Consider the following 14,041-nt stretch of genomic DNA (forward strand, 5'->3'; position numbering starts at 1 on the left):
GGTCTCAATAGTTCATTTTTGCTTTTGTTTCCCTTGCCTCTGGAGAGGTGTTTAAGAAGCTGCTGCAGCTGAGGTCAAAGAGGTTTTTAACTGCTTTCTCCTTGAAGAGTTTGATGGCTTCCTGTCTTACATTTAAGTCCTTCTTCCATTTTGAGGGGTTTTTTTGGTGTATGGTGCAAGAAAGTGGTCCAGGTTCATTCTTCTGCATGTTGCTGTCCGGTTTTCCCAGCACCACTTGCTGAAGAGACTGTCTTTATTCCACTGGATACTCTTTCCTGCTTTGTCAAAGATTAGTTGGCCAGGGGCACCTGGGTGGCGCAGTCGGTTAAGCGTCCGACTTCAGCCAGGTCACGATCTCGCGGTCTGTGAGTTCGAGCCCCGCGTTGGGCTCTGTGCTGACAGCTCAGAGCCTGGAGCCTGTTTCAGATTCTGTGTCTCCCTCTCTCTCTGCCCCTCCCCTGTTCATGCTCTGTCTCTCTCTGTCTCAAAAATAAATAAATGTTAAAAAAAAATTAAAAAAAAAAAAGATTAGTTGGCCATACCTTTATGGGTCCATTTATGTTCTCTACTCTGTTCCACTGATCTGAGTGTCTGTTCTTGTGCCAGTACCATACTGTCTTGATGATTACAGCTTTGTAGTATGTCTTGAAGTCCAGGAGTGTGATGCCTCCAGCTTCAGTTTTCTTTTTCACGATGGCTTTAGCTATTCGGGTCTTTTCTGGTTCCATACAAATTATAGGATTGTTTGTTCTAGTTCTGTGAAGAATGCTGGTGTTATTTTGATAGGGGTTGCATTGAATATGCAGATTGCTTTGGGTAGTATCAACATTTTAACAATGTTTGTTCTTCCAATCCAGGAGCATGGAATATTTTTCCATTTTTGTGCATCTTCTTCAATTTCTTTCATAAGATTTCTATAATTTTCAGTGTAGAGATTTTTCACCTCTTTCGTTATGTTTATTCCTAGGTATTTTATGGTTTTTAGAAATTGATGTTTTTTGATTAGGGTGTTTTATTCATTTACACTTAAAGTAATTACCAATAGGGAAGTACTTACTTTTGCCATTTTGTTATTTGTTTTCTGTATATGTTACAGCTTTTTGTTCTTCATTTCCTCCATTATTCTGTGTTTAGCTGGTTTTTTGTAGTGACACATTTTGATGTCTTCTCCTTTCCATTTGTGCATATTCTGTAGATCTTCTTTGTGGTTACCACTGAGACTACATACAACATCCTGAAGTTATGACAGTATCTTAAGTTGATACCAAACTAACTTCAACTGCATACAACAAACCCTCCAACTTTATAGCTCCACCTCCCTACTTTGTTACTGATATCACAAATTACATCTTTATATATTGTTCACCCATTAATAAAGATTTAAAGTAATTTTTATACATTTGTCTTTTAAATCCTGTAGAAAATAAAAAGGGGAGTTACAATCTAAAATTACAATAATGCGGGGCGCCTGGGTGGCGCGGTCGGTTAAGCGGCCGACTTCAGCCAGGTCACGATCTCGCGGTCTGTGAGTTTGAGCCCCGCGTCGGGCTCTGTGCTGACAGCTCGGAGCCTGGAGCCTGTTTCCGATTCTGTGTCTCCCTCTCTCTCTGCCCCTCCCCCGTTCATGCTCTGTCTCTCTCTGTCCCAAAAATAAATAAAAAACGTTGAAAAAAAATTAAAAAATAAAATAAAATAAAATTACAATAATGCTAGTTTTTATATTTGTCTGTACATTTACTTTTACAGAAAACCCATTTTCATATGGCTTCAAGTTACTATGCAGCATCCTTTCATTTCAACTTGAAGGCATTTCAATTCTTCAGCATTTCTTCTAGGTCAGGTCTAGTGGTCAGGTCTTCTAGGTCAGGTAGTTTTACCAGATATACAGAATTCTTGTTAACAGGTTTTCTTCTTACAGCACTTTTTTTTTTTTTTAATTTTTTTAATGTTTATTTATTATTGAGAGACAGAGAGAGACAGAGCATGAGCAGGTGAAAGGCAGAGACAGGAGGAGACACAGAATCCAAAGCAGGCTCCAGGCTCTAAGCCGTCAGCACAGAGCCCGATGCAGGGCTTGAACTCACAAACCGCAAGATCATGACCTGAGCCGAAGTCAGATGCTTAACTGACTGAGCCACCCAGGCGCCCCTTACAGCACTTTAAATATGTCATCCCATTGCCTTCTAGCCTGTAAGACTTCTGCTGAGAAATCCACTGACAGTCTTATTTGGACTCCCTTGTATATAATGAGTTAGTTCCTTTTCTCTTGCTGCTTTCTAGATTGTTTTTGTTGACAGTTGGTTATAATGGAGTTTGACATGGGGAACTCTGAATTTATCCTACATAGAATTTGTTGAGCTTCTTGGATATGTATATCTATGTTGTTCCCCAAATTTGGGAAGTCATCATTTAATATTTCTTTAAATAACCTATTTTTTTTTCTATTTTTAAAAAATAATTTGTCTCTCTTCACCTTCTTCTATAATGTGTATATTGCCCCACTTGATAATGTCCCCTAAGTCTCTTAGGCTCTGCTCACTTTTGTTACTTTTTTCTTTTTGCTCTTCAGTCTCCATTATTTCAAATGGCCTGTCTTGGAGTTCACTGATTTTTTTTTTTTAAACATTTATTTATTTTTTAGAGACAGAGTGAGACAGAGCACGAGTGGGCAAGGGGCAGAGAGACGGGGAGAGAGAGAATCCCAAGCAGTTTCCAAACTGTCAGCAAAGAGCCTGATGCAGGGCCTGAGCTCACGAACCATGAGATCATGACCTGAGCTGGAGTCAGACATTTAACAACTGAGTCACACAGGCATCCCTCCTTTGTTTATTTTGTATGCTCTCTGAGCATATTTATGACAGTGTTTTAAAGTCCTTGTCTAGTAAGTCTGATGCATGTTTATCAGCAACTGTTTCTGGAAATTTATTTTATTCTTTGAAAGGGCCACATTTCCCTGTTTCTTCATAGGCCTTGTAATTTATTGAAAACTGGGGCATGTGAATAAACTCTTCCAGTCTCTAAAGCCTGGTGTGGAAGACCTTCACTAATTAGCAGGCCCCTAATGAGAAAGAATGAAATCTGGCCATTTGTAGCAAAGTGGATGGAACTGGAGAGTATTATGCTAAGCGAAATAAATCAGGCAGAGAAAGACAGATACCATATGTTTTCATTCATATGTGGATCCTGTGAAACTTAACAGAAGACTGGGGTGGGGGGGGAATAAGTTACAGAGAGGGAAGGAGGAAAACCATAAGAGACTCTTAAATACTGAGAACAAACTGAGGGCTGATGGGGGTTGAGGGAGAGGGGACAGTGGGTGATGGGCATTGAGGAGGTCACCTGTTGGGATGAGCACTGGGTGTTGTATGGAAACCAATTTGACAGTAAATTATATTTAGTAATAATAATAAAAAAGAAGTCAGAGGAAAAGAAAAAACAAACAAAAACTAATTAGCAGGCCCCTTAGCCTTGAGATTGGCTCAGGGTAAAGCCTTAAGGTCTTCCTCAGTATTTGCCAAGTGTGTATCCTGTTTGGGCCAGTGGGTGTAGGTTTCTGTTTGTTTCTGATTTTCCCTGGCTAGCTGGAAGTATCTTAGCTTCTCAAAAGGTTTTACCCCAGCTTCTTAGGATCTTAGATGTTCTATTATAGTCTTCTTCCTTCAATCTCTTGCACTCAGCTGTCCATTGCAGTCCCCCTGCAGTTTCCACAGGCTAAATTGCCCACCACTGCCTTCCATGACTTCTAGCCTGAGACCCAAACTTATGCTACCATTCCCAACTCTGAGCTCCAAGTCAGATGAGACAGAACACACTCCCTTGGACAGTCCACAGACAGGTCATGATGTTTCAAACAAGTTTCACTCTTCTCCTTCCTTCCTGAGGGAGGGAACCAGGAATTGGGCTATTTCCTCCCAAATGCACCATACCACACTGGGCAGGTAGTGGGTCAAGGGCAAGTAGAAATGCCATGAAATTTCCTGCAGTTCTGAATATGGCTTTTCCTTGACTAGGCGTTTGCTTGGTTGCTGATGATCACTGATTTCCAGAACTCCTATAAAATTATTTCAATCAATCTGTAGTTGTTTATTTGATGTTTTCATGGAAGAACAAGGCCTGGAACTTCCTAGTTTGCCATTTTGCTGATGTCACTCAGTAGACCAATTCTTCAAGCACAGTGTTAGGAAGGGCAGCTAGGCTCACTGACAGCACATCCCTTGGGGCCCTTCTGACATCAGAATGCCAGGCAACTTCTGCAAGGCTGTCCTCTTGCTTCTCTCTCTCACCCGATTCTTTTCCCCATTTGTAGCTCCTTCTCCTATTGCTCCAAATATCTCTGTGAAGATGATTCCCAAATTTGTGTTTTCAACTGATGCTTTACTTCAAAGATGCACACTTCAATTGCCTGCTGATCATCTTCGCCTAATCTTCTAACACTTGAACTCAAAATATCCAGATCAAATCAAGTAATAATTTCCTTTACCAAAATCAGCATTCAGAACCTTTGCTCTTATCTTCATACTATTAAGTTTGAGAACTTGTACATATCATCTTATTACTAAAGATTCTAAATGAGGAATATTTAGCTGGTTTTACTTCAAAGTTCAATTTCATTTCTGGGAGTAGTTAGATGAGAACAAATTAGTGATTTACACTTGGTATGTTTGAGTCTGTAATTCAAAAAACAATAAATATTCCATAAAATAAAATCCCAAGAAATGTCAAGAGGAAGTATACAGGTCTTCCCACAAAACTATTTTAGAAAATTGTTAACTTAAAAAAGCATAACAAATGAGATCGAAGCATAAAACTTAATGTCAGAACTATTTCGTTATACTATAGAGAAATGTAATGGCTAAAAACAACTGAATTTCAAAAAGACTGGTATCTCACTTAATTATTTATTTTTTTGGAAGTTTGTTTGTTTGTTTGTTTGTTTGTTTATTTATTTTTTTTTTTTTTGAGCAGAGAGAGACAGAGTGTGAGCAGGGGAGGGGTAGAGAGACAGAGAGGGAGACACAGAATCTGAAGCAGGCTCCAGGCTCTGGGCTGTCAGCACAGAGCCCGATGTGGGGCTCAAACTCATGAACTTGAAAGATCATGACCTGAGTCAAAGTTGGACACTTAACCGACTGAGTAACCTAGGCACACCTCACTTTAAAATGGGAATTATTATGTTGTCTCTGGAGGATACAAATACCTCTGCAGTCCTCTCATATGAAACTGTCTAATGTCCTATCAAACCACAGGGGTTGGGCAATGAAATAGGAAGTGGGAGAACAAGAAGATAAACACTATCTCGCCTCATCATTGCCACTTTTGAGCCATATTCCTTTAAACTTAAGCAAAAGGCCACCCACAAGGCATGCAATTAATACCAGTCTCTCCTCAAAACTGTTTATCTTACAACATACTAGTCATTCTCTCACATTCAAGAATTTCAGCTCTTTCTCTCACACAGTCTTTCTAAATGCTCCTAATCTTGTCACCACTTTAAGGAGAAGTGCTCTAATCTGAGTTTCTTAAAATTTCTCAATCCCACTCTGGCTACCCACTTTCATGACTCATTATGAAAACAGAAAATCCTAAACATCAATTCAAACTCATTGCGAACAGTCAATCCTTTCACTTCTCACATTCTTTTACTCCTTCTGGATCTGTTCTTTCACTTCATGGAAACTTCAGACATAAACCCTCTTTTTTTGTTTTAGTCTATTAGACTGCTAGATTAACTTCTTCTTGATGTTAGTTTGTATCTCAAAGCACACAATTTCAATTGCTTTTGCACCCACTTTCTGGCCACCACTATCCACATTCTTCTACTCTTAACTCTGCAATCTCCTAATTCTGGATTTGGCCATCTGCTCATTCCACTTCTATACGAAGAAAGCTGCTGAAAAAAATGACCAACAAACATGGATTGATACCACCAAAAATTCATGGTAAATGCTGGATGCAACATATTTCTTCTCCCATTTTTTAACTGAAGCTATTTCAGTTCTTTACTACCACTCTCAGAATATCCTAAAATCACTTCACTCAGATGACCTCACCATGTATTTCACAGAAAAAAATAGACTCTTACATTATAACCCTATTTTTCTTTTATTGAATAAATTTGACATGTAACACTGTGTAAGTCTGAGGTGTACAGTGTGTTACTTTGATACATTTACATATTGTAATATGACTGCCCCTGTAGCAGTATTTATCACATTATATAATTATAGTGTGATATTATTTTCTATATTCATTATACTGTGCATTAGATCTCTTTGGCTTATTCACTAATCATTACCTCATTACAAGTTTAAACCCTTAAACACCATCAATATTATGCCCACCTCCTAATCCCTGGTAACCACCATTTTACTGTTTTCAATAGGTTTGACTTTTTTAGATTCCACATATAAGTGATACATGATAACCCTGCTAACTTCCTGCCACCACCAACTCCTATCTGCAAACTTATCTTCGTGTGAACCTGTTTTGTTTTTTTTTTCTCATCCCTTCCAGTTCTGAGGAATAGGTGTTTCTCCTCTTGTTTCATAGTCAATTCTTTAGTTTTAAATCTCCAATGACCAACTGGTTGGTCTTATTTCCACCCTCTCACCCTCTTACCCTTCAAATACTCCTTTGCTCTATACACTCTAACTTGGAAATGCTATTTTATTCAACGCTATAATAAAATTTGTTATTCTTTAATCTATAACTATAATTTCTTCACAATTCTACCTAAGCTTCTAAATCCATATTTGTAACCATCCATTATACAATTTCACCTGCGTGTCCCACAGGTAACTAAACTCGATAGCTAAAACCTAATTACACATCTTATTTCCCCATCTGTAAATCTGCATCTTCTCTACTGTTCCTTTCAGTCATCAGTACCACCATCAATCCAGTCTTCTATTCCAGATACTTAGTTATCATCTAGAATCTATGTTATCACACTCAGAAGTGGCCTGTATTCAGGTGCCACCTACTTTCCATTCTGTTTTCTAAATAAACATTAGACTGCTTCCCTAATTCATCCCTAATGCTTAAGTCTGCATGTTGACTGCTTAAAATGATTCATTTTTTTCTTTTTTACATTGAAGTATAATATATGTACAGTTGATCCCTGAACAGCACAGGTCCACTTATATGTCAATTTTTACCCCCAATAAATACAGTACAGTACTATATATAAATGTATTTTCTCTTATAATTTTCTTAATAACATTTTTTCTCTAGCTCACTTTATTGAAAGAATACAGTATATAATACATATAACATACAAAATATGTGTTAATCGATTGTTTTATGTTATTGGTAAGGTTTCCAGTCAACAGTAGACTAACAGTAGTTATGTTTTTGGAGAATCAAAAGTTACATGCAGATTTCTGACAGCGCGGGGGGGGGGTGGCGGGGATGGTAGTCAGCACCCTTAACCCCCTGCGTTATTCAAGGTCAACTGTATATATATAAAACATATGCATATTAATGGATACTTATATATTATCATACCATTTATATATGTATACCTTTACATACACATAATACATGAAACATATATGTATATATATATATTAAAGTTGATAAAGTGCCTTGATGATTACCACTTATTTTTATATTCCTAGCTCTTAGAACACTGTTTATCATCAATATGTTTGTTGAGCTGAATTCTACATTGTCCTCTATCCTATATCCTAATGTCAGGAAGCCTTTTCTGAAGCATGTATATTAATCCTTCAGTACATTTTGATTAAGAATGTAGTATGAACTACTTAGTCCTATTCCTCATGATAGGCCCCTAATCTACCTTCACAGCTTCTTTTCCTGTACTGCTCTATTGTTCTTGTTGGAGCCATAGAATCACCTTATTGTATGTGGAACGTACCATATATTCCCTTCCTTTTGTGTTTTTATTACATACACTGCTCCCCCTGCTTGCAGGACTCTTCTTCCTTAATTTACCCAACTCCTAATCTCAGCCTAAGTGAGGGGTGTGAGACTTGGCTTATCACCTGATCCTCCCAGACTGATTGAGGTGCCTCTTCTCTGTGCTCCTATGTTATCCTCCACAGATTTCCACTTTAGCACTTAGCATCCTATGATAAGAACTATTACTCTTCCTTTTTAGCTTCTAATTGGAAAGTTCCTTAAAGGTATAAACTATGTTTTGTTTCAGCATTCTCAGAACCTCATCAAGGGCCTAGTATACGGCAGGCATACAATAATATTTTAAAATAGATCAGGATATGGGGCGCCTGGGTGGCGCAGTCGGTTAAGCGTCCGACTTCAGCCAGGTCACGATCTCGCGGTCCGTGAGTTCGAGCCCCGCGTCAGGCTCTGGGCTGATGGCTCGGAGCCTGGAGCCTGTTTCCGATTCTGTGTCTCCCTCTTTCTCTGCCCCTCCCCGTTCATGCTCTGTCTCTCTCTGTCCCAAAAATAAATAAAAAACGTTGAAAAAAAAAAATTAAAAAAAAAAAAATAAATAAAATAGATCAGGATATTTTGAGTTTAGTACATAAGAATATATAGTATACATGTTTTCTTTATTCTTGAGTACTTGACAAATATTAAAAAAAAAAATTCCCTTTACCCTCCTTGAAATAATTGCTGACGTGAACAAAGGCTTCTTCCATGACAGTTAAAAGGTTAAATTACAAGAGTTTCTTACCATTACAAGAGTAAATATAAGAGTTGCTTACCATTGGCTAGTGCAGGCAGAGGAGCAGTTAGAGAAATTTCTGTCTCTGCCTTAACCTAAGAATATGTCAATACTGCTCTTCTGTAATTCTGTGTTTCCTAACTTTCCTAGAACAAGTATAGGATTGTTGAAATTTCTTAATGAACCTAATAGGAAAATAAGAAGAATAAAAGTTGGGAATTTTGTTTTTTTGTTTTTTCTGTTTTGTTTTTTAAAAAGTGATTATGCCTTATACCTGAACTAGAAAGGAAAAATCCAAATTCTAAACTTCAATAATTTTAGAAAACTCCCTGTCATTGTTATGCGTCTGTTTCTCCTCTGTGCACCCCAAGGAAGAACTTAGTCCATAAGTCTGCCTATACAAATGGAAGTATTCATTTATAAACCAACAGGAGAATCACAAATAATAATGATTTCTGAGGAATGCAGGGAAATATGTATAACAGCTAGTTTTATAGATGTTTAAAGTAGGATGAAGAGAATTGTGTAGTTCCTAAATTTATGGAAGAAACTAAGAACTGCATGGCTAGCATATTTCTTAGACTTCAGAATTTCAAAGCTAATATATTTTTTTCTTAAATGAGAGAACCAATGTAAGATCTCCCACTTTCAACTGCCTGTTGAAACTAATGAAGGTTAGCCCTTGGCTAGCATCTGGGAGCCTAACTTTGAGAACATTTCCTAAGTGATAAAGTCGACTGCTATGACAGCTTACACTATACCAAGAGACTATGAAATTTATGATGAAGACCTACTTTCCTTCTGAGAGTCTGAAATTTTGGTTGACATAGGGTATCTATGGGACTAGTTCTTTTTTTTTTTTGAGTCTTTACCTTTATTATTATTTTTTTTTTTTTTTAAATTTTTTTTTTTTAACATTTATTTATTTTTGAGACAGAGAGAGACAGAGCATGAACAGGGGAGGGGCAGAGAGAGAGGGAGACACAGAATCCGAAACAGGCTCCAGGCTCTGAGCTGTCAGCACAGAGCCTGACGCGGGGCTCGAACTCACGGACAGTGAGATCATGACCTGAGCCGAAGTCGGACGCTTTAACCAACCGAGCCACCCAGGCGCCCCACCTTTATTATTTTTTAAATATGAAATTTATTGTCAAATTGGTTTCCATACAACCCCCAGTGCTCATCTCAACAGGTGCCCTCCTTAATGCCCATCACCCACTTTCCCCTCCCTCGCACCCCTCATCAACCCTCAGTTTATTCTCAGTTTTTAAGAGTCTCTTATGTTTTGGCTCCCTCCCTCTCTAACTTTTTTTTGTCCCTTCTCCCCCCCCCATGGTCTTCTGTTAAAGTTCTCAGGATCCACATAAGAGTGAAAACATATGGTATCTGTCTTTCTCTGTATGACTTCTTTCACTTAGCATCACACTCTCCAGTTCCATCCACGTTGCTACAAAAGGCCATATTTCATTCTTTCTCATTGCCAAGTAGTATTCCATTGTGTATGTAAACCACAATTTCTTTATCCATTCATCAGTTGGTGGACATTTCGGCTCTTTCCATAATTTGGCTATTGTTGAGAGTGCTGCTATAAACATTGGGGTACAAGTGCCCCTATGCATCAGTACTCCTGTATCCCTTGGGTAAATTCCTAGCAGTGCTATTGCTGGGTCATAGGGTAGATCTATTTTTAATTTTTTGAGGAACCTCCACACTGTTTTCCAGAGTGGCTGCACCAGTTTGCATTCCCACCAACAGTGCAAGAGGGTTCCCATTTCTCCATATCCTCTCCAGCATCTATAGTTTCCTGATTTGTTCATTTTAGCCACTCTGACTAGTGTGAGGTGGTATCTCAGTGTGGTTTTGATTTGTATTTCTCTGATGAGGAGTGACGTTGAGCATCTTTTCATGTGCCTGTTGGCCATCTGGATGTCTTCTTTAGAGAAGTGTCTATTCATGTTTTCTGCCCATTTCTTCACTGGATTATTTGTTTTTCAGGTGGGGAGTTTGGTGAGCTCTTTATAGATTTTGGATACTAGCCCTTTGTCCGATATGTCATTTGCAAATATCTTTTCCCATTCTGTTGGTTGCCTTTTAGTTTTGTTGATTGTTTCCTTTGCAGTGCAGAAGCTTTTTATCTTCATGAGGTCCCAATAGTTCATTTTTGCTTTTAATTACCTTGCCTTTGTAGATGTTCTATGGGACTAGTTCTTAATAAAAACCCTTAACTCTTGCGTCTCAAATGGAGTTCCCTATGTAGAAGCACTGTACATGTGTGACTAAATTTTTGACTGGAGGCAGGGTGCACTCTGTGTGACCCCTCACAGGTGGGAAAGAGCATAGGAAGCCTGCATATGGATCCTTCTAGAATCTGCCTGATGGTTTTTTTTATATTAATGATCTGGCTGTGTATCTTTATCATGACACTGTAATAAATCTTGGCTGTGAGCATTACTGTATGCTAAGTCCTGTGAGTCCCTTTAGAAACACAGAATGTATATATGCTATTGGGGACCCCCAAGACACTACTAAATAGTGATATTAAATAAATAAACAAAAACTCTATCATTATCATCTCACAAATGTGGGGGGCGGATTTTTTTGTTGTTTTTGTTTTTTTGTTTAGATCGAAAAAGAGAAGAGAACCCACAAGCAGGGGGGAGTGGCAGAGGGAAAGAGAGAGAATCTTAAGGAGGCTCCATCCTCAGCATGGAGCCCAATGCAGGGCTTGATCTTCTGGGAAGGGATCATGACCTGAGCTGAAGTCAAGAGATGGATGCTCAACCGACTGAACCATCCAGATGCCCCACAAAAGTGTGTGTTAATACAATTCTGCCCTATACTCTGATAGTGTGGAAACATGGAAACATAATATGAGAATAAAGGACAGAATTTTGAATTGGATAAATTTAGCATTACAAGAAGTTCATTACATTCTTATTTTTCTCATTTTGCTACAGATCAGTGGAGACCTAATTATGGGCCAATAGCAGACATGTGCCGAGGAACTACTAAGGTAAATTTATGCCTAGGAAGTATACCTTTCCTCCAACTTACCCTCTTTTGCAACTGAAAATTAAAAATTATTCGTGGAAGATAATACTCTTTGTGAACTCTTCCCTCTGGTCACAATGTTTTTTTAAAAAAAAAAACAATAACAATCTTAAATTCCATCCATTAATATAAATCTCTGTGTTTTAGTTATTTATAGTTCTTCAAGAAAGTTTCAAACAGTACCATATTTTTTAGTTGCAAAAGATTCTCAAATTCCATTTACCAGAAGAAATAACTTTCAAAACCAAACCATATACCTTTTGCTGTAGCTCTTTTACTGCAGAATCTCTATCCATACATGCCTGTCGAAAGGCTTCATAAGCTTTATTGAGTTGCTCGCCAATATTTTTATCCATTCCTTTCTGTTCTGTAGCATCACTATAAAGGATGGAGTAAATGACAGGTCTGGAAAATAAAACAATTTAGATAGCTATGAAGTTACACAAATCTTATTTTTAAGACACATCTTAAAAACAGTTCCATACAGTTTATCATGAACATTATAGCACCAAGTACTATAAAGGTTTATAAAGGCATATGGGTCTCATCTAAAATCCTGATTAGAAATGTTAAGAAACCTTAACTTCTACAATTTTTAATATTCTTTACTAATGTTCAAGGAGCAAGTGGGGTTCCAACTCACAAAGATGCTACTTTGAAAACAGTAATCTATAAATGCAACCTTAAAATGGAGAAATATAAAAGGCCATTTGTTATTAATACTTTATTATAGAAATGCACAACAGGATTAACAACGTGGGAAGGGATTTCTTTTTACTAAACGGACAGTTATTCCCACTTACAAGGTGAATTCTTGCTACACTGAAATTAGAGCAAAGTTAAATAGATAATAAATGTTTGTGGATGGAGTTCACACTGCTGTTATCGCAGAGCAATTAAAATGTGTGAAAATGCTCTTATTTTAGCACAAAATCTAGGGAGAGTTGCTGTTGGATTGTACATTAAAAAAGAAAAAATCACATCCCTTCAGTCCTACCCACACTCTCTATTAGTTTTCCAAACTCCCTGCTGTTTTTGAACTACAGGTGATCTACTGAGTGGAGGTAATTTGGTTTTATCATCTCAATTTGCATAACATCTCTAACCACATTCCTTGGCTCTGAGCAGAGGACCATATAATGCTTCGGATTCCTCCTGTCCAGCTGTAAAAAACAACACCACAGGACTTTTCTCTTAATCCTCTGAAAGCCAGAGAATAGATAAAATTCTCTATCAGTCCTAGGGGGCTTGAGGGTATTAAATTATTTCACTTCTTTATGATTGGAAATCCTTAATCTTACACTTTAAGCTTTCATAACATCTTTCATTTTATTTTGGGTACACAATGCTTTAAAAATAATTTTTTTTTCAGTATTTTACATTAAAGTACAATCACATAGGGGAGCCTGGGTGGCTCAGTCAGTTAAGATTCCGACTCTTGATTTCGGCTCAGTTCATGATCTCATGGTTTGGGGGATCAAATCTTGTTTCGAGCTTGGTGCTGACAGTGTGGAGCCTGCTTGGTATTCTCTCTCTCTCTTCCTCTCTCTCTGCAACCCCCCCCCCCCCCCGCCCCACTCATGCCTGCCTGCTCTTTCTCTCTCAATAAATAAACTTAAAAAAATTAAATTAAAAATACAATTTATATAACATAAAATCCACCACATTAAAGCATACACTTCTGTGGCTTTTTGTTGTACAATCATCACCATTACCTAATTCCAGAACATTTTTTTACAATGTTTATTTTTGAGAGAGAGAGAGAAAGTGTGCAACAGGGAAGGGGCACAGAGAGAGGGGGACAGAGGATCTGAAGCAGGCTCTGTGCTGACAGCAGCGAGCATGATGCAGGGCTCGAACTCACAAACCACAAGATCACGACCAGAGCCAAAGTCAGACACTCAACCACCTGAGCCACTCAGGAGCCCCTAGTTGCAGAATATTTTTATCACTACACAAAGAAGGTAATATTAGCAGTTAATCCCAATTCCCCCCTCCCATCAATCCCCTAGCAATCACTAATCTTCTTTCTGACTCTATGGATTTGCCTATTTTGGACATTTCATATAAATGGAAACATGCAATATATGGCTTTTGTGTCTGGCTTTTTTCACATGGCATACAATTTCTGAGGTTTACCCATGTTGTAGCAAGTAATAGTACTTCACTGCTTTTGATGTCTAATATTCCGTTGTATGAATTTACCACATTTCTTAATGTGTTCCTCGGTTAATGGACATTTGAGTTCTTTCCATTTCTTGATTATCCTGAAGAAAGTTACTATTTGTGTATGCATACTTGTGTGAATATATGTTTTCAATTCTCTTGGTTACATAC

General features: G+C 38.0%; 1 protein-coding gene across 7 annotated transcripts in view; it reads right to left on the minus strand.

Moving 5' to 3' along the window:
* Positions 1 to 14,041, minus strand: part of TANK (TRAF family member associated NFKB activator) — a 94,837-nt gene that overhangs the window by 48,314 nt on the left and 32,482 nt on the right. For all 7 annotated transcript variants that reach the window (XR_009257508.1, XM_058715163.1, XM_058715162.1 and 4 more), the window contains exon 2: positions 11,962 to 12,109. Coding sequence is in view for 6 of the 7 variants with exons in the window: in XM_058715161.1 (XP_058571144.1) it covers positions 11,962 to 12,109 (148 nt within the window). In the remaining variant the exon portion in view is untranslated. The remainder of the gene's footprint in view (positions 1 to 11,961; positions 12,110 to 14,041) is intronic.

This window comes from Neofelis nebulosa, chromosome 2 (assembly GCF_028018385.1).
Source record: "Neofelis nebulosa isolate mNeoNeb1 chromosome 2, mNeoNeb1.pri, whole genome shotgun sequence".
In the NCBI taxonomy this organism is placed as follows: domain Eukaryota; kingdom Metazoa; phylum Chordata; class Mammalia; order Carnivora; family Felidae; genus Neofelis; species Neofelis nebulosa.